A 27,823-nucleotide genomic window follows, 5' to 3' on the forward strand; every position below is an offset into this window, starting at 1 on the left:
TGTTCAAGTGGATTCTTACAAGCAGTGATAAAACCATCTTTCCGCACAATTCATTGTGAGATAAGGCTTGTCGCTTATATTTTGCACTAGAAACGTGCCTTTGAAGTGGAGAAATGACAGCTGAATGCCTGAAATTATAGTTGATGTTTCGTTCGTGTCGGATCTGTCCAGAAAGCACCACCAACTGAATTAAGACGAGGAAGATAAGACATGTTTGCTGTTGTTCTCTTCTTGCTCGGTCCCTCTTCTCGCTTGGACATCCACGTCATCAGTTTGTCGGACAGCACTCCAGAGATTAGTCTACATCTCGGGAGACCAAACAACAACCCCCTTCCCGCCACCAACACCCTTCACCAAAACCCTCGACACTAAACCCTTTGTGATGCTGTTGGCTACGCTTCGACCTCTCTTCAAACAAAAGAGAAAGAGTGACGATCCTAATTCAAATTGTTTTGCAGCAATGGAGGCAGAATGATTTTGAGTGGGATTTTGGATTTCTGGGAATCTTCTGGAAGAAAACAGTATACCCCTCAAAGTGAGAAATTTCTTGTTATCTATTCATTCATCAATTACATAATCACATTATCATGAAATGATTTTGAATAGGAAAACAGGGTTAGCCGTCACTTTTCCATTCCCGAATTTCCAATAAATTAGTCTGATAAAAGTTATGTATCATCAGTATTTTCGAACACAGATATTTTGATCCCAAAATGATGGCAAGAAATCTCAAATTTTGAATGTTGATATGAAAATTTAAGTTATGACTGTTATGAATTCAACAAAATAATACTTTCTTCAGAGAAAAAACCTATAATGTAACCGTCCCCAATTGATACTATTGAAAAGCAGGATAGAGCTTACTTTGAAATAGTTATATTTTAAACTTCATCTCTAGTTTCATACAGATGAAAAATTCCCGATTTTATCAATATTCACTTTTAAAAAAATATTTCCATGTTTAATTGGTGTCTTCTTGATAATCTCGTGACATCATTTTTCTAATAAACAGGAGTGGAAATATATCTTGAAATTTCTCTTTTCTTTCATGAAATACGGTTTGTATATACAACATACAGATTTAAAAACAAAGATACTCCTCATAAGCTCCTTAAGATACTGGAGCTACTCCTAGCTTTATGAGCTTATATGAGGTCCTGAAAATATTCTTTATCATAATCTCTCAATTATAATTATCAACAAGATCTTATTCTGAGATGATGGATGAAATATCACAGTAAGAATAAAAAAAATCAAAATTTTTCGGTTATACTGAAAATCATAATTTTCTTACTTATGGAAAAAAATATTTTTCACATGAAACATGATACATGATATAACTTTTATCTTCTATGAGGTTCTATTTCTATTTCGGGCCAATATTATTCCGTCATCTTCCTTGAGCCTCTTCTTCATTCCCCCCTCCCCACTTACAGACTGCACCAACCTAATCCTACCCTCATTAGGCAGTATCAAATACAAACCAGATTTCTTTACAATGAAAGTCTGGAAAGAGGATGAGCATTCTGTTGAAGATTGGATTTCCAGCTTCAAGACCAGTAATACAATCTCCACTTGATGCAGTCAATTAGATTGCGGATATTGTAGCGAAAACACAAGTGAGTCTCCTTCCTTCACTGCTGCGTTTAAACGACAGAAAGCTCTAGGAGAGGAAATCAATGTAGAGTACTACTCCTTGGAGGGAAGGCAGAACTGCCTGCCGTGTTGCCGTGCTCTCTCCATCAGGGGCAACTACTTCAACCACTGAGCATCCCCTCCCCTCCACCACAAATACCCTGTTACTTCTCTTACTTGCCTTTCTGGAGAGCCCGTCTGTTCAAATTACAGCCGCAAGTCCTCTACACCATTACATTGTGTACTAACTGCTAAATATGTTTCCCTTAACAGCATCCGCTTTTACTTTCAAATGGCTTTTGTTTTGAAAAGTTACAAAGCATCTGGGCTTCCTCATGTGAGTTGTATGCGAGCGGCTCTAATTGAAAAACCCTCCGACTGACTGTTGGGGCTTTGTATTGTAGCTTTGTATTTTTGGAATTGTGAGGACGTTGCATTGAAATACATGTTTTCAAAAATAATGCACGGTTGCTTATTACCATCTGTATTTAGTGAAATGTACTTTTATAATTTCAAGACATTCTATAAATTTATCAATATAAGGACTAATGATTATCAGTAGGTTCTGTGTAAATTCAATAGAAGAGAGTTACAAGTAATAAATCCTAGTAAATCAAAATCATTTCCATTCTGATGAATGAGTTCCTATCATAAATGTGAAACCTCAATGATCTATATACTCAAAAATAAAACCTTCATCATTACTAGCTATGAAAATTTGTTCAACAGATTTTCTTCAATCCCGACAGGAAGCATGATTCTTATATAGTTCTTCCATGGTTATGAGGGAATCAGACTCATTCAGGAAGTTGTTACTTGGTAATAACCTCAGCAAGGAAGCATGACTTCTTGTGATGTTAAGGAATGAATGATTTTCAGTTGCGCTGGATAGGATGGTAAAATATAATTTCATAATAGTTTGAAAGACCAAAGAGAAGGTTTTTATGGGGGTTTTCAGCTGTAGCATGAAACATCTATGCATTATTGTTAATTTGATTTTATTAATACACCCTTCCATATTACTATAAGAAGGATACTGGAAATTTCTAAATATAGATTGCAGCTTGTTTTTATAGCGACGAACTTATTGTGATTCTTTCTCAGGGGAAACATGATCTCCAAGAATTATCCATGAAATTTTATCTGGCTAGAATAAAGTAATGTATTCTCTTCTGAGAATCTCAATCAATTTTACTATATAAGAGAATCAGTTGTCCATGTATATGGCTAGCAATTTTTCCATCGTGATGTCCTATTGAATCAGAATCTACTCTCAAATGGAACCAAGAATACAAGAATAATTTATATGATCAGGAAAGGTAATTGTTGTGGAATAACAGTTATTAGCTATGATGACTCTTTTCGAATTTAGATCTCATTTTTCAATTATCATTTTCCAAGCAATGCTCACAATTGTTTTCGATTGTTCACTAAGCTTAAAAGAGTCAGTGCTACTACTGAGAAAACATGACGTCCAATCCCTGGACAGACTCTCATCCTCTGACACAACTCTCCCTCGGGGAGCTCCTGTCTCTCTCCTGAATCACAAAACAGATTGAACTCCCTTCACAACTGATGGCCTACCAATGCGATCCCACACACCTGTTTCCCATTGTTGTTTGTACTGCAGCCTAAAAATGTACGTTTTATTCAGTCTTTGCTAAAAATTCCACTCAACTTCACAAGATGGAGTCATCAAACATGTATCATTTGAGTCAGCTTCCAGTCACTTCAAACTATTTTATCCATGAAGGTTTCCATTTTTTTCAATTTTCAATAAAATGTGTGGAAGACAAATAATAATAACTGAGCTTGGAGCAAAAATAATACCTGAGCTTGAGACTGTTGATTAGATTATAAAATCAAGTATGGTTTCATTCGATCGTATCGATGATAAACGAGCAAGACTATTAATCCTATTATATTAAGCGATCAATTTCTGTATATATTTGGTTATTTAGATGGTTATTTATATGATTATTTATGTCCAACGGATCTCGAAAAACGGCTCTAACGATTTCCACGGAATTTGGAACATAGTAGGTTTATAATATAATAATTTGATTGCACTGGGTCTCATCCCTGGAAAAAAACTCGCTGAAGGACATGAAAAGGATAACAATTATTCATCCTTGGGAAAACACATGATAATTTCGTCGTCTGTTGATAACGGAAGATGGGAGTGCCTGTGTAGAAGAGAGACATAGAATTATGTTGAGCTGTTAAACTATTTGTAATCAATCAGCTTATCTCCCGAGAAATATTAGGTCGAAATTTTAATCGACTTGATCAAAATAATCTGATTTGTTGACATGACATGGTATATTATTTTAAATTGGAGTATATCATAATTTTCAAGGTCAATCATTATTTTACAGTCTTAAGTGATTAGTGAGTGTTATTTTGTTATTCAATTTGGTTTGTAAACAATCTAAATTGGAACTTTTCTGTTTTCAAATGTTTGGACTGGAAATTGGACCTGAATTCAAGTTTATGAAATATAGAACACTATTTATGTGTTTCAACATTCAGGGAAGAAACAGTTTTGGGCTGTGCCTGTTAGTCCTTCTCCAATCATTTTAAAGAATGATTGAGTTCTGTTTATCAATAAATGAATAACGAGTGAAGCTCGGTGCCCCAATATTATTCATGAACTGAGATAATAATTAAAGGTCTCAATGTGAATAATATTTCAATGACTGAAAACAATACGATAATTTGTCAATGTTTGATATCGTGCTAATTCATCAAGATATTAGTGTTAGTAGTCCATATGAGCACACCATAATTTGATGAAGATGATAATCAACGTTAGTAGACAGAAATGTCTACTAACTTTGGATGATAATAACTTCACCTGCAATTGACTATCAACATTGCTAACAATCCAGTTGTCTAATGAAAACCTTCTCTGGTCAAAATACTGTACACGCATTAGCTAAATAAAAATTGGGTAGCTTCAGCTAAGCAGAGAAAAATGTCACCAGTAGTCGTGGAAGTTGGAAAAAGGTAGGAATTTCATTATCTGGCCTGTTTTGTGAGCTCATCTGCTGGTGAACTCATAAGTCTTGGAGGGAGCAGGGAAGGTGGAATAGGAGTACGTAATGACTACTATGGCTGGATAATTCAGTAGCTGGAGAATGCGGCACTGTTTACGCTCCGCAATATCCGTGCCAACTCTCCTCCTATATCCCTCCTCCCACTGCTTCCAACAACATTGCATTTGTTCAACAACTTATCTTTGAAGAAACTATTCTCTAATCAATATCACAGAGAGTAAACTACATTTATCACCTTCGAAATCAAAGAAAAACTAAAATAATCGTGTCTCTTGAACCAACCCCATGAAATCGATTAGGCCTACTCTCTCATTCTTTTCAATGATGCTCAGTGGAATTATTCCTAAATATTCAATTTTGTTATTCACAATCAAATAGCCTATTACAGGTAATTCGTACCAAAATTCATGGTAGTATCCATAGTAACTAGTGAATCTATGAATAATTGTATACATTGTGAACAAATATGAAGTTCACATATAACTTGTTTATGTTCATCTTGACCTGAGCATTGGAGTAGTATAGCTGTATAACATGGAAGACAATAATAACATACATCATCGTACAGCCTTCCACCTTTGCGAGTTAGAAAGGGTGAAGATTTATCACTATCTTTATTACATTTTCGCTGCGCAAAGTAAGGGAAGGTGGAGACCACAGAAACAATGAGAGTAGAATGTAAGAGGAAGATAGGAGTAACAGTGAGTAACGATGAGAGAGAGAAAATCAATGGCAAAAGGAGGAGGAGAGAGTAAACACATGATTATATCAAATGTTCAAGTTCACACCGTGAATAAATTAGAGGAATTGTATCGTTCGCTTTGTTTCTGTTGAGTGTTCTGCTCTCATGAGGTGGAAAGAGATGGTGAATAAGAGGGTAAAGGAAGGTGCAGAGGGGGATGAGAAGAAGAGAGAAACTCTCAGTTTTCATCGAGAACGGGTTTCCGCTTTCCGTTCTGCCTAAAAGATACAGGGCAAGTCTTTGTCGTGCATAATGTATGCAACGAAGGGGGAAGAGAGTCATGTATCGGCATTGCCGGTTGGTTGAGGGAGAAGACCAGGTTTAAGCACCCGTTGAATCCCCATGGGCAGAACAAGGGGAAGGGGAATCTAGGTGAGGAAAGTAACTTGAATGTGGCTCCGAATAATATCTTTCGAGGGGTTGAGTATGGTCGAAATTTAAATGGTGGGTGATCGGGGGTGAAGGTATGGTTCCTGGCCTGGGAGAAGCAGCAGCTCTTTGGTGCTGATGATGACGTCATGGTTTTTCCTGGTGGAGTGGGTGGAAGTGCGAGGGAACAAGGGATGATATTGTTGGCTGTATGCCAGACCCCCTCGACCTTCTAACCCCTCACGCTCCATGAGGTTCTCCTCTGGTTGCGGTACCCCGCGACTCCATTGGCCAGTTCGCTGTAACTTGTCGCTGGCGTTTAGAAACTCGCGGAGTATCCTGCTGCTGCAGTACTCTCCCTCCCGAGAGCGATGCCTCTCGACAAATGCAACAATCGATCATAATCAATGATCGTCAAAGCTTGATTCCAAGCAGATAAATTATTCAGTAAAGGACAATGTGAAAAACAGACACCTTTTCCCTCGGTTGATCTCAACTGCGCTTAGTTTTTATATCTTTTTGCAAGTGGAATCTCTCTACTCTCAGAGTCACGTTACTGCTGGTAGCAACATACAGAATATCGATGCCTTTGATGTACTACTTATACTCTACTAACCTACAAGATACGGTTACAATTTCAACAACGTTGATCACAATCTCGAATTACTTGATTAAATTGTTACTGTACATTTATTGAAGATTTTACTAGATATTTTGGGAAACAGTAGACCTAGCCGAAAAGGTGATTATTTAGCTGGAGTTCAATAAATTGAAATAGCTATCAACCAGCACCTCCTTCTGTTACGAGTAACTGAATAGGGGTAACTGAGTAACTGAGTAACTGAGGGGTTACGAGTAACTGAACATGGGTGCAGTGGATGATGGTTTTGTATTCTAATTTGCAATCATTTAGGAGAGACACACTGGCAATATACAACACTGTTAAATATAAGTTTTATATTTCTTAGTATTAGTTCCAGCAGAAATATACTAATTTGTTAATATAACATAAAATACTCATCATTCTATCATATACTCTTTTCTATTTGCTGTAATATATCAAATGGTTTTCAGTATGAACAAAATCATATACAAATATAATTCATTTATTATTTTACCAAGGCGACTTTCTAGAAGTATTTTAAGCCTAGGTGGTTATGATGGGATGAATGATAATGAAGGTAGAGTTATGAATGAATAAAAATTATAGGTTATGCTATCCACTTGAATTGATTTGAGTCCACTTTTAAGTCCAGAAATAAATACTCTAGAAATTTTGATTTTGATTTAATTAAAAACCAAATATAAAAGAATGATTACATTCAATAAACTCTCAGAACTCAAAAATATTGAGTTATTATGAAAAATTTTGAACCAGAAATAAAACACAAACTAATGAAGTGTATTATTGGGGGAATTCAAGAATCGAATTAATGTAATGTGCGAAATAAAATAGGGAAAAATCATTCAAAAACATATCTGAATTTTGTTACAAATCTTTTATTTTCGCATATCATTGAATGTATATGACAAACCAATAAATCTAGCAATCAATAAAGATGCATACGAGTATTAATAATACTCTGTACAAAAAAAGTCTGTAAGTTTACCCACCCAAGTAAAAGAGAAATAGCTTCGAGTTAGTACGATGATATTCACATATATTAAACTCCAGGATGTAATAATACATGCTGATGATTATTCTCATGCATGTTTTGTAATGTTCAATGAATCAGCTCGTTTCACCCACAACACTAATAATTGAGAAAGGCCAATTTGCTAAGCTAATGAGAACCAAATGTATTTTTCAATAGACAACTTTTACTATTATCCGTCGAAGTATTTTGTTACAGTGCTATAAAGTCTTACTATTATAGCATCGAAGTCTTTGGAACAGGAAATTACAAAATGCTAAGATCAAATATTTCAATGCTCAAGTATCAATATTAATAAGAAAAATTTACAAAGAAGAAAGAAAAAGGCAAGAACAAAGATTAAAGAATGTAATACAATGTCAAATGTATAGAATGTAATTATATTCTAGATTCTCTGGGCATAAGAACCGCTAAGTGTACAGTTTTTTGATTGTCAGCTAATCCCTACCAAAGGCTATCAATTGAGGCCCAACCAGAGGATTGTTGAAACTAGTCAAAAATGGCCTATCTTACAATATAATGGTCTTCAATCTCATTCAACTTCTAAGCACATGATGATTATTATTTTACAATTTTTTAAGGAATTTTTCCTTAATATCATAGAACCCTAGAATTTTAAGCTATCAGGTACTGAGATCCAAATAGTGTACGATTCAAATACAAACAAGAAAGAGGCTGAATAGTATTTCCAGTTTTTCTATTCAACTTAAACCTAGTTTATGGTAACAGTGTAGATCTCTGGTAATGATCTAGATTTTTCAAGTCCTTGAGCAAGTAGGTAACATTATGTATAAAATGAGCCACTTCACGCTTAAGATTACAACACTTTGGACACGATGTCCCGTTATTGGCAATATCCCCTAAACCAGTCAACATTTTTATATTTAAAGTCGTTAAGTCTTTTGAAATCTCTAGTTCGCAAAGGTGGGTCAGGAGCTTGATTTTCCATACGGCGCAACCTGGTTCGTCTTCAGGTAGAATTTCCCTCGTAAACTGTAAAAGTGAATAAACATTTTTAATTTTCTCTTTATGCAGGTTTCTAGGAGAATTTTCTCATCAGCGAGCAAATAATCCAATCATTAAAGCCGTTACGGTTAACAAAGGAACAGCCTTTACCTTTCAAATTCTTTGGTTGTTGAAGAACAACTTTTTGGCTCTTCTCATTATAAGAGGAAACTGAAGTGGAACTTTCCAATCACTTGCAAACTCAACATAATCGCTGTTTGTATTGAAATGGCTGGCATCAGCAAAATATATTTAAAATAGAACGCTAGATGAGCATATTATTGATAGGTAGATGAAATTGAATTACGTTTCTTATTAAATATAATAGATGAATTACGCTCCTATTTAATTACTATAGATGTTGGAAATTTGATAATTACAAGAATGTGATTATAGGGGATCATTGAATTTCAACTAAATCAGAGTGATAGGAATAGAAATAGTACAGGAGAGAGAAAATTATGAATTTATAAGTTCAGTTTCAACGCTCATTTCATCGTTTGCTGAAATGAAGAATTCGCCTCTCCTTCAAAACAAAAACCGAAATATTCATTATAAAAATATTACACATAAATAGTTCTATAATATAAATTGTGAAATGGGAAGTTGAGTTTAAAGCAGCCAAAACCGAACAAATTAGCAATGCATGATTCTCTTCAAAAATTAATAGCTATAGTAGGAGAAGAGAATGATTTTTTTATTTTTAAGCCAGAAAATGAACCTAATTTTGCATACTATCATCTTCTACCAGTTAGCTCTATGACTTATAAGAGTGATGAAATCATTGATCTGTGAATCATGATTGAGAAAAGCCATGACAGATTGCACATTTTGCAGGTTCACTGAAAGGAAATGGAAATAACTTGTAATAGAAAAGTGTTCTGGGAACTGATACGGGTATCAATATCTTGTTAATCAGTATATTGATACGGTTTCCTTATACGCGTATCCAAAACGAATGATAAGAGGGAGAACAATAATTTATCCTACTATGTGTATCCTATCTAAAAATGTATTCTATATGTTTTGTACTGACTTGGGATGAGCGGCAATGCCCATGTACTGGCGATCGGGCTGCGGTCGGTCGTAGGCGACGCCACGTATCGGCTCACCCGGACACTTGCCGTGCAGGTAGAGGTGGTAGTTGTTGCACGCTGTCGCTTCGAATGCGTACTCTCGGTTCACCGACTCCGCGTAGTACATCCACGCCCGGTTGTGGCTGCACGCAACTACCAACACAACAACACTCAACTTACACACCTCAACACTAAACTTGGAAATACAACACACTTGAACACTGAACTTGGTGACAATACCACCACTTCCACATTCACTAAACTTCTGGAGATAAGTTTGCTCTAACTATTGTTGATTGAATTCACACTCAAAGTCTGAACCACTGTAGTTACAACGAGTTTCAACTAGCATGCATATCGAGTTTGTTTGAATTAACAATATTAAGATGGCTGCGGCTCATTATGATATTTTGAGGCATTGCTCAATCCTCTAAATTGTGGGTAGTATGATGGATGTTAATATTTTTCAGTTTTTTTTTTTCATTAAAATTGTATTATGTTAAAAATTATTGTGTAAAGGAGGCAAGATTGGTTTCTACCTGTTGTCTCCATAATTAAATGAATACTCTAATATTTATGACTCCAGAACTTCATAGGTAGAAATCATTGTAATTCATCTTTAAAAACTATCGAATATTATAATTTGTCCTCCGTGAGAGAACAGACAATTGATGCAAATCAGTGAAAATAAGACATTAAATATTCATTCAAAGTGAGGCCAATGGGCCAAGTGAATAAGAATAAGAACTAGTGGGGGCTAGAAGCCCCAATACCAACGGCTTTTGGAGCCTTTACTAGCTTTGTAGTGAATGAAGATATCTTAGCAAATACCTAGTACGCTCTTAGCGACTTTGATCTTCTCCAGATAATACTAGCTACCGAGTGTATAAAGCCTAGTTTTAAAAGCTAAGTAAAAGCTTGACCTACCCTTGGCTTTTTGCAAGCTCAACTTAGTAGTGACTATGACGAAATCCGAGTGAATAAAACCGTAGAGGAGTATCCTATATTATAGTGAATACTAAGGTTTTGCCTAATAAACACTAGAATAGAGCGTACTAGGTTTATTCACTTCGACTATCTTTGTTTGCTAGCCAAGCCAGAGTTCACCTGGGGGAGCAGACTAAACTGGCTAGTTTGTGCTAGGTGGTACCTACTGATTCTTACTCATTTGACCCAATATGACATATACTTTCAATAGTTTCTGTCACTGGATGATTGGTAAAAAGTAGAAGTGACTTATATACATGAGGATAACCTCAAGGGTGAGATTCCATGCTTCAGTATGAAGTGGAGGCGATACATGCTTCCAACAATTGCCTCTATAACTTCCACTGAAGTCATGGGGTCCAAGACTTAAATAATACGTACAGTAAAATAAAGCACACACACAAACATTAGGATTTCTACACCCAAAATAATCAAGATTCTCATTTCAAAATTTCAATTGATCATTTCAATAACCAAACACTATTCTAAATGGATCTCATAATGAACATGTCAGGAGACTAATTGTTCAGTTGAGCTTGATAAGATAAAGTACTGACTGAAGTATCTAAGTTCGCGATGAAGGAAGAGCTCGGTGAGCCAGCATCCGGGCTGGATGGGAGTGCCGCCGTTGGGGAAGAAGTCAGCGTGACCGAGAGGCACGGGGAAGCCGAACACGCCGCCGTCCGTGTGGATCACGTCCACAAACTCGGCGTCGCTCGGTGACAAATGGCCACGCATGTTGCTGAACATGTACAGAGGGAACGCCGGGTCTAGACCTGCAACAAGTCAAAGCACAACCTCAATATCAAAAAGAACTTGGTAAACTTTTGAAGAAGTTTTGGATGTAGAACAGTGAAAATACTGCTTCTTGTACAATGTGTTGAACAATAACAGTGCGATTTATTCTACAGTATGACAAACGGATCAACAACACCAGAAAGGAACTTGGTACCTTCTGAAGTACTGACATCTTAGCCAGGTATATAAAGTAGATCAATTATAATATTAATAATAATGCTCATAAAGTCGATCTTCATCATTTGCCTGTTATTTTTGTATTAATCTCAGTGACATTACTCCAATCTGAAAATGAATATTGTCATGTATCGGCTTTTTCATCTGTTCAATATAATGTGAAGAAGGAATATTGTTCCAAGTCTTGTTGAACAGACCATAGACAAGGAACCGTTGAACAGATTCAATCAACTGTAGTAAAGCATAATTACTTCGTGATATAAGTGGTCATTATCATCCTCATCCTTCACAATATAAATTGTAGGAAAAGTATGGAATATTTATTGTTTAGATCACATAAAATTAAAAAAAATGGAGCGAACATAGAGCCCCTGCCAGCTTTATGGGAACGACTCAGATACAAGTCAATGTTGAATAAATTCGGATGCAAAACAGGCTAGATATTGAAACAATTCCACTAAATCTTACTCCACTAAACTCAGTTTTAATTTAAAATATTCCCATCCAAACTTTGATAATAATGCTCCTTTTTTATCGATGATACATCGTATGTGTAGTGTGCGTGTAGTGTTGTTTGAGAATCGCACCACACGACCCCTACCCCCACACATGATCACCCCCTCCGGAGAGGCTTGATGGAGAACGACCGCTCCATAAATCTGCCAAGGGCCCACAAATCTTCAGCCAATCCCTGCTTGCTAAGATTTAGGATTGGAGTTGACTACTTGAATTCTAACACAGTTCACATTGAAACCATGTAGGCAGACTACCATGGATTAACTATTTGGCTTGGACTCTATTTTTTGTGGAAGTGTTCTAATTTTTAGCATGATCTTATGCATCTGATGGAGCACGGAAAATTCTTGATAGAAGTAGAAGCCTGACCGGTGATTCGGGGAAGACGTCCTCCAGCCTTCATGCTCTTGCCGATGAATCCGGCGATCTCTGCGCCAAGGCTGAAGCCAACGACATGCAGCGTGGCGAGCGTGAGTCCGCCGGCCAGCGTGAGGAAGTGCAGGAACTGCGCCACGTATTTGCCCACACCAGGCGTGTTGGCCACGGCGTGCTCGTACCACGGAAACGCCGACAGTGTCGACCAGTCCACGATCAGCACGTTGTAGTCGCCTCGCTTCAAGTACGCTGCAAACAATTAAAAATATATCATTTATCATTTATTATTTATTTATATATTATTTATTTAATACGTATTATTTATTCTTTGCACAATTATTACATTCAAGTCCAACACGTCCATTTCCAAAATTGAATTCATCCATAAATAAATTTTTGGCTGGGGAAGTGGCACCAGATGATGAATACATACTTTTACTACAGTCCATTCACAAAACAAAATTTTAAATTGATGTTTGATAAATATATAGCGTAACGCAAGGGAAATCCAGTGTTTCAAATCGATATGCTATCAAAAAGCCTTTGAACTTCCGAAACTGTGGGTATTGACGATATGGAGAGTAGCTGTAGTAAAATAGATGAAAGCTAATATGCATAAATAAATATCCGTCGTTAAAGGATTCAACATCTTCTGATTGTAGGGTCAGGTGCCATACAAATAGGTTGCACCAAAGTCTATTGAAAATTAAACAAATGTATTCGATTTCATGGAAATTAATCAATCTAGAAGCGAAGGACGTCTTTAATCAGAACTTGATCATGGTTTAATCTTATGAAATGTTTGGGGATTCGGGCAATAGTCTGCAATCGTACAATGGAACTAATTCCAATTGAGGAAATGTATTATAAAATAAGGTTTCCAATATGGAACTGATAAAGATGAATAGAAAATGACAATTATATATGCTTGACATTCATTTTCTTTAATCCTGTCAATCTATTGCTTTCAGTTTAGAGGGTGATTGATTCTTACGTTTTTACATTAGAATCAGTTTCATTTCTTAGGAGTATTAAGCCGCGTTTACACCAGAGTTTTCAATTGAGTTCTCAACAAATTGCGGCAATTTGCTGCCAGTTTCTCAAAGAACACAGCAACATTCTGCCGTCAACTTGTATAAAAAATTCTGTTTCCCACTCGATGTGGAGAAATTGTATGAATCCTTGTTTTCAACAAAATTTTTGTTTCCCACTCAGTGTGGAAAACACTGAGAAAGTTGCCAACAAAATGTTCTCTCTCTACAAGTCCACGCTGACTACGCTCTCTGGGCAAAAAACAATTTAGTGTGAACGCCGTTTTGGAGTTCTCATGTGAGCATTTCAGTCCTTGATATTTTGCACTCATCATTCGGCATTCAGTCGACACTACTCATCAATGCCTAGAGTCACAATGTGATATTTGCTGATTTTTAAATCGTAAACAAGCAAATGTATGCAAACAATAATAATAATGTAAGCCAATTTTACAACACTGAAGGTGGCAATAAATAATGATTTGTGAAGGCATGAAAATAAACTGTTTCTAAACTAAGAAGAACACGCGAAATGACTCACCTTTCCTTATGGTTGTAGTGCTGTGACCCCCGTCTAATTCCGTGAAACCATGGATGTAGATGACTGTTGGGTTTTCTTTCCTGATAGGTGACGTTTGCACACCGGTATAGTCATCCATTATTATCTGGTAAGGCTTTTCCGGATTTCGCCTGTAAAATCGTAACTAATAATTGAATTATTCAATATTAATACTCTTGGAAATAAAATTGAATATTGATTTTCTGTATAATTGAATAATATTATATTAGGGTTCATAATTGAACCTGTTTGATCAGATCTCAAAAGTATGCAATAGTTGTAATTTATCTTTCTACTCTAACTCTCCTATTGAAAACATCTAAAAATGTAATTAAAACAAATATCAATTCCTCAAGAAATAAATTTCCAAGAAGTAGAGGCTTCCTAATAATCTCTATGACAAATTATCGTACCAATCGATCAGTTGAAGCAATTGAATTGTTGAATAGAAAATTTATAAAATCTGCATTACAGCCGATGAAACATAAATTACAATATTGAAAAAGATAAAAATCCGTTAGGTGTTATACTTAGTACCTTCGTTATTGAGTTTTATACACGAAGTCGATCCACAGTATTCGTAATAGGTAAATTATAACAAGGTATTCGTTTTATCGGGATTGTACTTTACTTTCAAGTTCAGCTCATACAATGAACAATTTGAATTGATAAAATAAACTATCAAACACTATATAGATAGAAAAATAATAATTTACTTTTTTTAAACATTAAATTCAATCACAGCATCGATTTTCAATTATTTTTAAATTGACTTAAATGACTGATACTGTAGATGATTAACCGTTAAAATATCAATATAGGAATGATAACTCAGAACTACTCATAATGTATCCGACCAGGATATCAATCTATGATAACAATCAAGCTACAGTTGCTCGATGCTCTCCCTAATGAATTGAATATATTACACTGTTCAGAATAATCTATGAGCACCACTACCTTGAATGTAATGTTAATAGCTTTTGCCATAAATTGCCAACTAGTGCTCCAGAGACAGCATGCATTAGGTGTATCATCTGCAAACACTCCTGCATTCATCATAACACAATCCATCAAACACAAAGTACTTCTCACTGTTCTCACGGAGCTTCACAAAAAATATAAAATTTATCGCCTTCGTGGTGGATTTCTTGATGAATGTAACTCTCTATTGGACAATTACTGGATCCAGAAGGGAATACGGAGTATAAAGTCCATCATGACCATGAAATTGCTCGTGCATCATAATTGCCACTTAACTGCATGTCAGGGTGATTCTTTCATTCACCTCTGTACTAACCGTGCCTTATCCCAAACTGATTATCCAGAGATAAATTGGCATCATTCATGCAAGGTGTTAGAATATTGATCGGAAGGAAGCATTATTGTGTTGAACTGTACTACTACTCAAACTCAAACATACACTGAACTGATAAATCGCATTAATGATACATCTTAATTAATCTGGAACGATGTTTGATCACTGGAACTGTTGTGAATGGAATTGATTTTCAAACGTGTATTAATCAAGCTAAGATTCATTCACAAATACCTTATCACTTTTTTACAGTAGAGAGGGTTTGGGTGCCACGACTCCAAGTAGCGACCGTGAAAAATATGTTCAAGTAACGGCCATGTGAAGTCTCATATTTTGATCCTCAATCCTCTACCATGATTATTATTGCATCCGTATCCAACAAGGAGTGGAGGTGTTCATTTTTCAATCAAGATTGTAACGATTTTCAGCTCCATACAACTAAATTCATCTGAATTTGTGTGATTGAATTATTGCAAATCAGCAAACAAGATCAACAAAGATATTACATTATTTAACAGCACATACTCAATAATTATCATGAAATAATTATTTCAAATTAATATTTTAGATTATTTTGAAGCCGAACAGCTCCTGTTGCAATTGAAAAAAATTGTTTTTGCAATATCGAATCTAAGGAGTGAGTCAGTGAGCCCCGTGCAATGAATATATTACTCGCGAGCTTCCAATTCTAGTATTGGACTTTCCATTTATAGCTGAGGCAACCCTGATTTTACTTTCCTTGCCCTATTACCATAGGTAAGGAAAGTATTGCTTTCCAAAAAAATTAAGGTACCCCAATTTCTAAATTTCTATACGTTTCAAGGTCCCCTGAGTCCAAAAAAGTGGTTTTTGGGTATTGGTCTGTATGTATGTATGTATGTATGTGTGTGTGTGTGTGTGTGTGTGTGTGTGTGTGTGTGTGTGTGTGTGTGTGTGTGGTGTGTGTGTGTGTGAGTGTGTGTGTGTGTGGTGTGTGTGTGTGTGGTGTGTGTGTGTGTGGTGTGTGTGTGTGTGTGTGTGTGTGTGTGTGTGTGTGTGTGTGTGTGTGTGTGGTGTGTGTGTGTGTGTGGTGTGGTGTGTGTGTGTGTGTGTGTGGTGTGTGTGTGTGTGTGTGGTGTGGTGTGTGTGTGTGTGTGTGTGAGTGTATGTGCGTCTGTGTACACGATATCTCATCTCCCAATTAACGGAATGACTTGAAATTTGGAACTTAAGGTCCTTACACTATAAGGATCCGACACGAGCAATTTTGATCAAATGCAATTCAAGATGGCGGCTGAAATGGCGAAAATGTTGTCAAAAACGGAGTTTTTCGCGATTTTCTCGAAAACGGCTCAAACTATTTTGATCAAATTCATACCTTAAAAAGTCATTAATAAGCTCTATCAACTGCAACAAGTCCCATATCTGTAAAAAATTCAGGAGCACTGCCCCATCTATGCAAAGTTTGATTTTAGATTCTCAATTAAGGCTTCAGATACAATTTGAACGAAAAATTCCTAGTGGAAAAGATTGAGCATAAAAATCTCTACAATTAATGTTCAGTAACATTTTCACCTAAAATTGAAAATAAGCTCGAAATTCGAGAAAATGTGATTATTCAATTGCAAACTGTTGGCAACTGTTGATTCTATTAAATAATTCACTATGAACAGATAGCAGACCTCGTCTGTCTGCAGCGCTATTGTCCTGTCACCAGCTGGCTCAGATCTTAGAATTAGTAGACTTGAGATGCGCGTGTACAGTAGCGTCAGGTGATTAATTTTCATAACGGGAAGGAAAGTTGTGTGAGTGCGCCACACCAGATTTTTTGATTTCGAATAAACTTTTGTTTACTAACTAGTAGTTTTGTGAACATTAGACCTCACGTAGTATTCTCATCCACAAGTACCTGATTGAAACTATAGACCTTACGGAAATACAGGAATAGACTGGCTTCTCCACACATCTGTGTAATCACTTGTCAGCTGATTTATGATGAATAATTCTATAGTCTGATTTTTACTCTAATATTGGCGTATGAAGGAGGCTCCTTCTTCCTTTTATATTATCCTTGAAATGCAAAATTTCCAAAAACCTTGTACATACGTCGACGCGCAATTAAAAAAGGAACATACCTGTCAAATTTCATAAAAATCTATTATCGCGTTTCCCTGTAAATGCGCAACATATAAGCATTTAAACATTCAAACATTTACACATTAAAAGAAAATGCCAAACCGTCGACTTGAATCTTAGACCTCACTTCGCTCGGTCAATTATTGATTGGTGTGATTTTGTAACATTTGAATGGGGTTTGTCACTAAATTTACTTATTTTTGGACGGCTGCATGGACGCTCGATACGCGGACGTAACTGCCGTTAGTTGACGTTTGATTTTTTTCTCTTTTCTACCGCTCCTTGTAGAACTATTCCCTAGTATGCTTCATTCGGCAATACAGCAATAATTCATTTTGTTGGACCAATAGACCCATTATTGTTGCACACAGCAGACATTAAATCAAATCAAATCAAATCACTTTCATTGTCAGAAACACTTTCACATGTTAAAACAATCGTCAAACAAACATTTACACCAATCAATATGTCTAAAGTCATAAAACACTTTTAATTATAGGTAAGTATTGAAGGCGCGCTACTTAACAAATATTGTATTAAGGCTATACTAAGAATTCCTCAACTGAATAGAGGCATTTTTGTAAAAGAATAGCTTTGATAGATTTGAAGCCCATTCAATCTCATCTTTTGGTACCCATATTGCATAACATACATACAACCTATTTTCAGTGCCCTTATTCTAATGTAAATCATGGTAATATCAAAAATTGTACCTTGTATAAAGATTGAATTTGACATTTTTTCGCCAAATGACAGGACAACACAGTGTGCAGTCACCATGTGGAGCTAATGTTAATGTGAAAGGAGTAGCAGCTGAAACAGAAAATTGATAATTATTAATAAGCATTCTTTAGACTTCTATGTGACAAATCAAATCTAATTCCAAAGATTGGTTTATTGACGAACATTTTCAAACTTCATATTGGATTTGATCAGCCAAGTCTCCAGCATATTCGAGAGTCTGTAGTTAGTAATGCAAATAAAGGATCTGTTGATGAAGTTAATTATATCTATTTGCATATCGTAGTGATTCAAATGGTCTTTCTTCTTTACTTGAATACATCATGAATTGTCGAAACATTCTCATTGTATTGAAGATATTTTTTCTATAGAATATTAGGAAGTAAAGAAGAAAGTATCAAGTAAAGAATATTAGTTTAGGTAAGGTTATTATTATATCACTCTTGTCAGTTCATTATTTTAAAATAGAGACAGCATACAGTATTTCATAGTATTCATTTTATTTTCTATTTTTATTCTATAATGATTTGTCAGCAACATGTAATAATATCTCTCTATCTCTTCATAGTGTAGAGTCAATTGTAAGGTGTTGGACCTTGAAACAAAACGTTGAAAAACTGCTATGATAGGAATAATCAAGATTTTACTATTTCTTCTATCGACTGTGTGATTACAATTCATTGAAGCTCTTCAATTAACACCTAGAAGAAGACCATTCAGGTAGAGAGTTGTTTTTTGTTTGAGTTCATGAAAATGAAAGCAATTTGTTTACCCTTGATCCACTACAATAATAAAAACCTAACTCTAACACTTCAAATGCAACTATGGATCTGTTGTTGAAATTAATTATTTCTATTTGCATATCGTAGTGATTCAAATTGACTTTCTTCTCCACTTGGATACAGTCATCATGAATTGTCGAAACATTATCATTGTATGGCCAATTTCTCACGAACTGTAAATTAAAAAAGAAACTTCTACCGGTAATTTCATTGTATGAATTGTAATTAACAGCAAATTTTGACTCTATAAGGAATAAGGAGCTATCAGATTTTAGAGCACGTTTATCCCGCTCTATTCTGATCTAGAATGTGTAAAGGCAACCATTTAAAACTTTTGAAAATAAAATGTGGTACTTATTGATGCGCAATATTCACATAAACAAATGTATACATTATTGGTCTTATGGTAATTACATGTTCAAACCACGTTAAACAATTTCTAATAAATTCTGTAGGAGTTAAATCTTCCAAAGATAATGATTTTGAATTTTTCTTGAAACTATGTAGAGAAGAAAGGATCTGTGTTCAGCCTGATTCCATGTTTCTACTTTGGAAAATAAATCGAAGATTGCGAACAATACTTTTCAAAATGTCAACAATATTTTTCTCTTGATGCCTAGTTATTTTACTTATATTGTGATATTCGAAAAGTGGGTCACTATTAAGTCCTAACACAATGAGTTTTCTTCTCCATTGAATGCACCATCGTAAATTGCAAGATATATAAACATAATCAATCATTTGTCACTGCTTACTTTATTGCAATATGCATTGTTTTGAGGCAGTTCATGAATAATAGGATTCATTTTCTAAGCAGTAAAATAAGCAAATATTAATTTTACTTCTTATTATCAAGGATTACAACGCCTACTGTTTCCCTTTCTCTCCTGTTACAGAAGCAATACTATCAGCTCTTGTAGTTATCAATCAATCAATGTCATGCTAAATATCAAAGTTTCTTTTAAAAAACAATAAAACTGTACACTATATATTTAATTCAGGTGCAAAATTATATATCTATGTGTACATAGATGCGCATTTCAGTTAATGATGAATAACATTTGTAGGCTATATTATAGCCGAACTTTCTGCTTGATTCTTCCACATAATTCATTCAATAAGATTGATGATTCAATTCAGATATAGTAATAATGAATATTTATTTATTCATTTCTATGATAGAATTGGTGTTTTGTGAATCGAACGAATTTAATTTATATTGTGTCAAATCATATTTTGGTTTCGGCTTCCACAGCCATTGTAAATGATGTGCAAGGCATATAAATTTCTTTTATCCACTGATTTCATTCTGATTTCTTAAATTAGATTTCTGACCACGATTTGATAAGGAATACGCATTTGTTCCCTACAATTGTGCGATGATCATAAAAATAATAAGAGAGATTTGAAAGGCTGAAATGCACCTGAAGTAATTGATGGACCTGGAGTTGTGGGTGGGTTCGAAATTAATTCAACATCGAAAACAGTTTTGGCTCATAAATGGCCAGCGATTGGCACTCATCTAATCTAATTGATTTGAAAACAGCTTAAATAATCTATTCAATACAAAGAGAAAATACATACATACACAATCACATATATACATACATAGTATGTTTATTCCATGTTTCATATTTTAAATAAATTGTATCAAAAACAGCTATTATATTATCTCTACACAATATTCAGTCTGGTGCCGAGGGACAGGACCAGGAGCAGAGGACGGCCACCAACCCGATGGAGGGACGAGCTATGTCAAAGGGTAGGACACGCATGGGCAACCACTGCAAGAAATCGACAGTTGTTGAACAAAATAGTGTCTAAGTTATAATTCCAAGAACTATTGTGAAAAAGATTTAAAATCCTGTAAATTTGTAAATAGCTTGATAAATTGCCAACCTATCATTTTACCTCATACAAGAGAGGCTTTTGTTCAATTATGAATGCCAATAAAGCTTTTATTATTATTATTATTATTATTATATTCAGTCTATTACATCTACCACTCAAAGGAATTCCTCCATCGATCATACTGTATTGTACCATTATATAAACTATATTTTTATCATTATATTATTAATTTCCTCCAGGAATCGTGAAATCATCTCTCATCCCTATGAAAAGTATAAAATTGTATTATATTATATAGAGCGCGCAACTTATTATCTATTCCAAGTCAGTTTTAATCGGAACATTTTAATTTGTTTTATGTAAGTGTGGATCGCGTTGTGGTTCCTTGATCTAATAATCATTGTTCCAATATAAGTTAGAATTGATGAGAGGTGACTTGAATGATTGAGAGTAAACAGCATTGTTGAGAATGATTGCATATAACTTAAATGTATAAACGCATTTAGCTTGAATTGCGAAAATTGATGATAACATGGTTTGTTTCAACACATATTTTGAGTCATATTATGTTTTATGATATAAAATGGACTCAACTAGCATAACGGCACACAATGCTACAAGATCCCGAACAATCCTACTCATAACTTTGCAATAATATTTATCTGATCTACTGAGGAAAGCTTGATAATAATCATGTCAATATCATAATACTGAAACCAAGATGCTGATTTTTCTGTATTATTATTTTGGTATAATGATATAACATAAATTGAATATTGCTTCAATGGGCTTTAATGATTATTCGAATTACTACCGTAGACCTATGTGGTTGAAACCACTAGGTAAGAAATAATCGAATTGAATATAGGTAGGCTATCAAACTGATGATATTGATGTATTTTGAACACTGATTTCCACAAATATTATTTTCATTGTTGAGAATGAACTGATGTATATGGAGGTTGGGTTTGGATCAAGAAACCACAACGCGATTCATTCCTACATATAAGAATGAATATATAAGGTATTTTTTCAAAATCTAAATTTTTGCACCTACCTGTAAACAGAGTGAACGAAGTACACAGAATGGCCGGTATGACCATTGCGATCCCAAAAGCGTCACACACTACACAACGAAAGGATAGAACAAGCAGAAGGATAATAGGGAAGAAAGAAAAAGAGAAAGAAAGGGTTAGGGAAAGGAAGGTGTCAATGATAGAGAAAATGACAGGAAAAGTGATGAAAATCCGGGAAAGCTTGAAGAGTTGATGACGATGTTGACGCGGATCGGTGAGCCGAGACGTGTGCGCGCGTGCGGGAGCCGTAGGCGAATAAGAATGCTAGTACTGTGTGCAGGTGCACGGTCAAGTTGCAACAGGCGTAAGGCCTCACACCTCAGGCAGGCCAACCAACCCCGTCAATCGCTTGTTATCAATAAACATACAATAACAATAACAGCGTTGGCCGGTGGCCGCGGCGGTTGTCACCGCGTGCGACTGCTGCTGTCACCGCTGCTGTCACCGCCGCTGATCACTGCTGACTGACTGACTGCTGCTCACTGCATCACAATCTCCAGTCTTCACGCTGGAGAGGTGGCACCGCTCTCGACTCCGTTTTTGCAAATTTCCGGATGCATGCTACTATCAAAAGGTGGGAGGAAAGTGTGCTCCTCTGTCTTGTGTCAGGAAGTAGCAATTCGTACAACGAGGCTTGTATTTTGAGGTGTTTCGCAGCAAAACAATGGAGACTCCCGCTAATCTTATCTGTATCAACATTTTAATTCCACTTGATATTATTTTGAAGAGGTGATGTTATCACGGCTGCTGGTTTCTCTCTCTTTCTCAGGTAGAGTTGATCTTTCATCAGTAACATATTTCTTCTTGTGGATTATGATATAAATCTCACTTTCCAACCCATGTTTCATCTACAATCAAGTGGTATTTTTTTATAAATACGGAATACTGTTGAAATAAAAATAAAAACCAAGTACCCTTTTTTTTAAACTGTTCATTTACAATTTATTTGGATTTTTATTTTTATTCAAGAGTAGCCCTAACGAAAAAAGATAATGTAATACTGTTACATTTATCAGGAGAAGAATGTTTGTTTCAGGGTATATCGATATCTAATCTCTCAGATTCGATGAAGCGAGGAGCTTTCGTTGCGATTGCTTCACTAACCGAGAGTTTTCCGTTTCAAAATCACTCCCTGTAGGTCCATAACCAATCTGAAATATATATTTTCACCTCTCATCATTCCCTCCATTACTCATGCAGAAGCCTGAGAATCGCCCTAGTAAGGGTGTTGGAGTCACCTAAAAAATATATTTCGTCAAGCTCTTAAACTTGAAATAACTGTGAAATATCATAGGCCAACTAAATACTTTGGAATGAATGATAGTATGTCCTATACACACTGTTTATACCTGTTTGAGCAAATAATACACGTTAATTATTATGGCATTTACGTATATGCGACTCTTCATTCTTTATTCTTACAATGAGTCATATTAAACTTGTCTGATTCATAAGAACTTTTGACTATTCATTACATCAAATACAGTTAATTCTCCATAAATCTTTTTCTCTGAAGGTTTTAGTTTGAGCTGATAAATCGATGCCGTATCTGGTGAAGACATGCGCATCACTATAAAGCCTGATATCATAAATATGGGGGCTTTATACATTTTGAAGCGGTACTGAAAATAAACATTCAAGAAACGGAAATTCGCAGTGAAGAGTTTTGCATGTTTAGATAATTTCTGTAGAAGGAAGTGAAAATTATCAGATTCCATGAGAATCTCTCTAAATCGGCTGTAAAACAATAAGAACACTCACACGAAGTAACTTAATTTCTCGTAGGAATGCACCGGTTCTCTTGCAATATTATAATGATTATTATGTTAATGATTCATTCCAGTGATTTTGTACAAATGGATGGATAATAGAACAAGTTTCGAACATCGATTTCTCTCTGTTCAGATCATTCACTCTTTCACAATAAACATACACACATATTCACTCTATTTTTCTTTTACTCTTTCTCAATCAAAAATAATTCCTTATTCATTCACTTTTGAGTTTATTCATTTTCAATCCTATTATTAATTTTTTTATTCACAAGGTTAATAAACTGTTACTTAGTGCTCCATGCTGTTACAAATATCTCATGTCCAATATGAGATAAATAAAATATGTGACAAATCACTTATCTTTGTTGCATGATAAGGTTGATGATTGTATTAATATTTATTTATTTATTTACTTATTCCATTGTCATTACAAATCATAATTATAATAAATATAATATGATTGGGAGAAGACAACAGGTATCAATCAATATCAGGTATCAGTTATCAATCAATATCAATGATCAGATCAAGGATGTGGAATCTACAATCTCGAATAACGTCTTATTAAAAGCAAAATCATTTGGAGAAATGACATATTCTTATAATTATCAACAATGCGAGGTGGGGCTCACAGTTTGTGATAGTGAGGACACATCGATTCGAATCAATCATGCAATAAACAAATATTTTTTTATATTCTACTAAATAAAATTCCACAATTAAATGAATGTTTTTCCAAGCGGATCAGTTGTTCTTCATTAATGATCTGGTAGCTGATTATCCTTAAAGTTACTAGGTTCTTTCCTGCTGGTATGAATATAGGAATAAATGAAATTGGAGCAACCTCGCGGTTCTATTTTTCAACCCTGATTGAAGAAAAACCTTGATTATAGATGAAGAGTCTGTACAGCACCTTTCTCAATATTTCAATCCTATCTTGCGATCTGCAACATTGAATAATAGAATAGTCTCTTATATTCGAATTCCAAGTATCAAGGTCTTTCTAACAGAGCTTTCTTGATTTCTGAAAGAAGCTACGTGAATACGAATGCCATAGGAATAATAATTCCACTGTTGTCATAGTATGAGTGTATGATAGCAGGCATTTATTCAGCGATACATTCACAAAAACATATCTGGTTACAAAATAATTGTCCGTGTAGAATTGATATTGTCGAAGGTAAGATAAGTGGGTCAATGTAAAAGTCAAGGTTGTTGGCGACGGCGTCGCGAAAGTGCAACGTAGATGCAATAACAGAAGGAGCAACAGAGATGAAGAGTGAGTGAAATTGGAAATGGGTCGGGAGCACCGGTCACTTGGCCTCTATCGTCTCTTTCTATTGTTTTGACAACCCTTAAGATATCAGCTGGAACATGGCCTGGCAGTCACCGACAACTCAAACAAAATGTCTTCTACAATTTCCATATTAAGTAACTCTGATAAATCGATCTGGCATGCCGAATTTCCATGCCTGATTATTGAGAGGAAAGCAAAGGCCGTTGCGCTCTGCTCTGCCTCTGCAACACTCTCTGCTCGCTCTCACACTCACAAATACATGCACGCACCCGCATTACTGTATTTAGTGAGTGGAGACAATAAAAAATATGACTCTAACCAATTATGAAACAGTTTTTTCAAAAAAATAATTGTTTTTCAATTTCTACCGATGAGATTCAATGTTATTCATTCATTCGGGGAATAGAAACTCCAATTTTCAATATCCGAAGCACAGAATTGTAGGAACTTTACCTGTAGGATATTTTTGCTTTCTTGTACATTGTTAAGAAGGGAGGCACATTTTCAATATGTTTTGAAGCTGGATATGAATATCTGAGTTGTTACCTAGATGATTCGCCTACTGAGATGCAAAATTCTGCAAATAGCTTGAGATATGAGTCAGGTTTCAGTGAATGTTTCCGACTTTCCTTAGGCAAAACAATCATTTCCCCTCAAATCATACTGAAAATTACCACAGTGATGAGCTGTCAATTGGGAATATCAACATCACAACTTAATTCTTTAAATATTTCATATTTTAGAATAGCCTACTCTTCCAATATTTTACGATTCTCTGATCTCAATAAATATGTATTTCACTCAATCATTTTGACCTATTAATGATCTCTCTACCTCTTGCTTGATATTAATATTATCATCTTTTTTTGTACTTAGTCAAGATACTGTATCAAATAAAGCACATCACTATAGATGAATGAGACCAAATAAACTCCCACATTGTTCTGAGAGTTGCACATTGTGGTGTAAACTTTCATTAAAAGAGTGAAAATTTATAGCCCTTTATGTGACTGACTACTGCGTCACTCTCAATCTATGTCAGAGAGGCATTTTCCAATTGTAGCGGATCCCGAAAGGTCGGTTCACAGTTGAATGCATCGCTATTTTATTGCCAGACTTATTCAGAGGTAAACGCTTACAAACAGTGACACTCTCTGACGCTTTTCCCCTGACTCAACCCTCGCCAGCAATTAACTTGATGCCTGTCTCAACTCAACAACAAATCAATGCTGCTATGTCTTTCACAGCACGTACAATGTGTGTCCTAGAGGTTAGACCACTTCTTCTTGTAAAGAAGAGTCGATACCACAACTCATACCCGAGATCATCAATAGAAAAAATTAAGGCTCTCCTCAAAAGCGATTTTCAAGACGTATTCAGCGAAACCAATTATTATTGACCACCTGATTCTGTACGAGAGAAACAATAGTTCCATAAAATCTTTATAATATTCTCATAGCTTCATTCTTTGAAAAAAAACACAGTTCTATTTTCGTAAAATCCACATATATTAACCATTTATACAGTACTGCAGTTTCGTATTGAAACTAGCACATCTTCAGCTGTTCGGTAGTGATGCATCATGGAACTGCAGTCCTGTATAAAAGGTTGATGAATGTGGATGTGACAAAAAAGAAACTGTGCTTTTTCAATGGTTTATGGAAAAATCTCACAATACCAATTCTCATTCAACAAAGCTTCATTCTTTTTTTTATTAACATGAAATTTTATCCTTCTTCACTAATTATTGACATAAGCCTGATACCGTAACCTGTAAGAGAGAAACATTAGTTTCATAAAGCCCATAAAATAATTTCAAAGCTATAATTTTCATCAGCATAGACCACTTTGAAATACTTAGTTCATTGAATTTCATATATTATAGTCATCATAAAGCTGCAGAGATTCATAACAAGGATTGATATCCCATCTTTTGAAAAATGGAATTAAAAAGATGTCTGATGTAAACTGCAGCTGTTATTATTTTGAATCTGAAAGGAATATGATTCGATTCTCACACAGAGTTCATTATTTTTATCTATAACTGAGGTGATCATGCTCAATGGAATCAAATCTCACAAATAAATGTATTAATCTATGTAGTGAGAAGCTCTTATCTTGTTTCAGATTCCAACTAATCCCATTATATTCAATTCGATTACATTATAGTCGATTCTTTTTACTTTGACAAACACAATTCAATCACATTATCTATTATTTCATACCAGTTATGATCTGTCTCCTGCGAGTTCTATTTCAATTTATAGTTTTGAGATGAATGTTAATGTTAACCTTGTTTTAATTGCTAGCCCATCTCCGTGTGTTCTGAAGGAGCGACACTACTTCATTCTACTGTCGCTGCACCAGTCAATTCGATGCTCATGCAATCTGGCAATCATTTTATCATTTCTCAATACATAATGTCGTATAGGATTATCAACACATCACAACAATAAAAAGATTAATTTATTATTCACATTGAAATTATGTTGTTCAATGTTCATGTTTTGTTAGTCTTAATTAACTTACTCTCACCAAAAAAGGTTTCATAAAACTCTTCAGAATTGGATAGTGGTTCTCTCCATCAACCTACTACAAAAAGTAAATAGCAATTTAGAAAAAAAGAGAATAGATATAAGAGTCCCATGAATCTACGCTTCAAAAATGATTGACTATTGAATCTTTGAACTATTGTTCAATAAAACATAACAATTGGGCTACTGAACTTTTATTATCTATTATTCACTAATTGTCACAGCAATTTTCCATCAATAATTGACTGTTCAAAATAGTGTCAGCAAAATTTCATTTGTCAATAATTTACATTCGATGACAATGATTCCAGTGTTTCCTGACTCTTGATTGCAGTAGCCTATTGCTAAAT

General features: G+C 35.1%; 2 protein-coding genes across 3 annotated transcripts in view; one reads left to right on the plus strand and one right to left on the minus strand.

Moving 5' to 3' along the window:
• LOC111058615 (serine-rich adhesin for platelets) overlaps positions 1–27,823 on the plus strand; it is a 77,019-nt gene that overhangs the window by 32,387 nt on the left and 16,809 nt on the right. The window lies entirely within an intron of this gene.
• Positions 7,286–27,823, minus strand: part of LOC111058611 (pancreatic triacylglycerol lipase) — a 35,265-nt gene continuing 14,727 nt past the window's right edge. The window contains exons 1-7 of one of the 2 annotated variants that reach the window (XM_039424426.1): positions 21,849–22,357; positions 18,131–18,230; positions 13,967–14,115; positions 12,389–12,643; positions 11,086–11,304; positions 9,502–9,694; positions 7,286–8,453 (exon numbers count right to left, since the gene is read on the minus strand). In XM_039424426.1, coding sequence (XP_039280360.1) covers positions 8,390–8,453; positions 9,502–9,694; positions 11,086–11,304; positions 12,389–12,643; positions 13,967–14,115; positions 18,131–18,230; positions 21,849–21,894 — 1,026 coding nt within the window. In that variant the 5' untranslated portion in view covers positions 21,895–22,357 and the 3' untranslated portion in view covers positions 7,286–8,389. Of the gene's footprint in view, positions 8,454–9,501; positions 9,695–11,085; positions 11,305–12,388; positions 12,644–13,966; positions 14,116–18,130; positions 18,231–21,848; positions 22,358–27,823 lie in introns of those variants that run through there. The other variant, XM_039424429.1, reaches the window with a different exon arrangement.

The sequence above is a fragment of the Nilaparvata lugens genome, chromosome 1, assembly GCF_014356525.2.
Source record: "Nilaparvata lugens isolate BPH chromosome 1, ASM1435652v1, whole genome shotgun sequence".
In the NCBI taxonomy this organism is placed as follows: domain Eukaryota; kingdom Metazoa; phylum Arthropoda; class Insecta; order Hemiptera; family Delphacidae; genus Nilaparvata; species Nilaparvata lugens.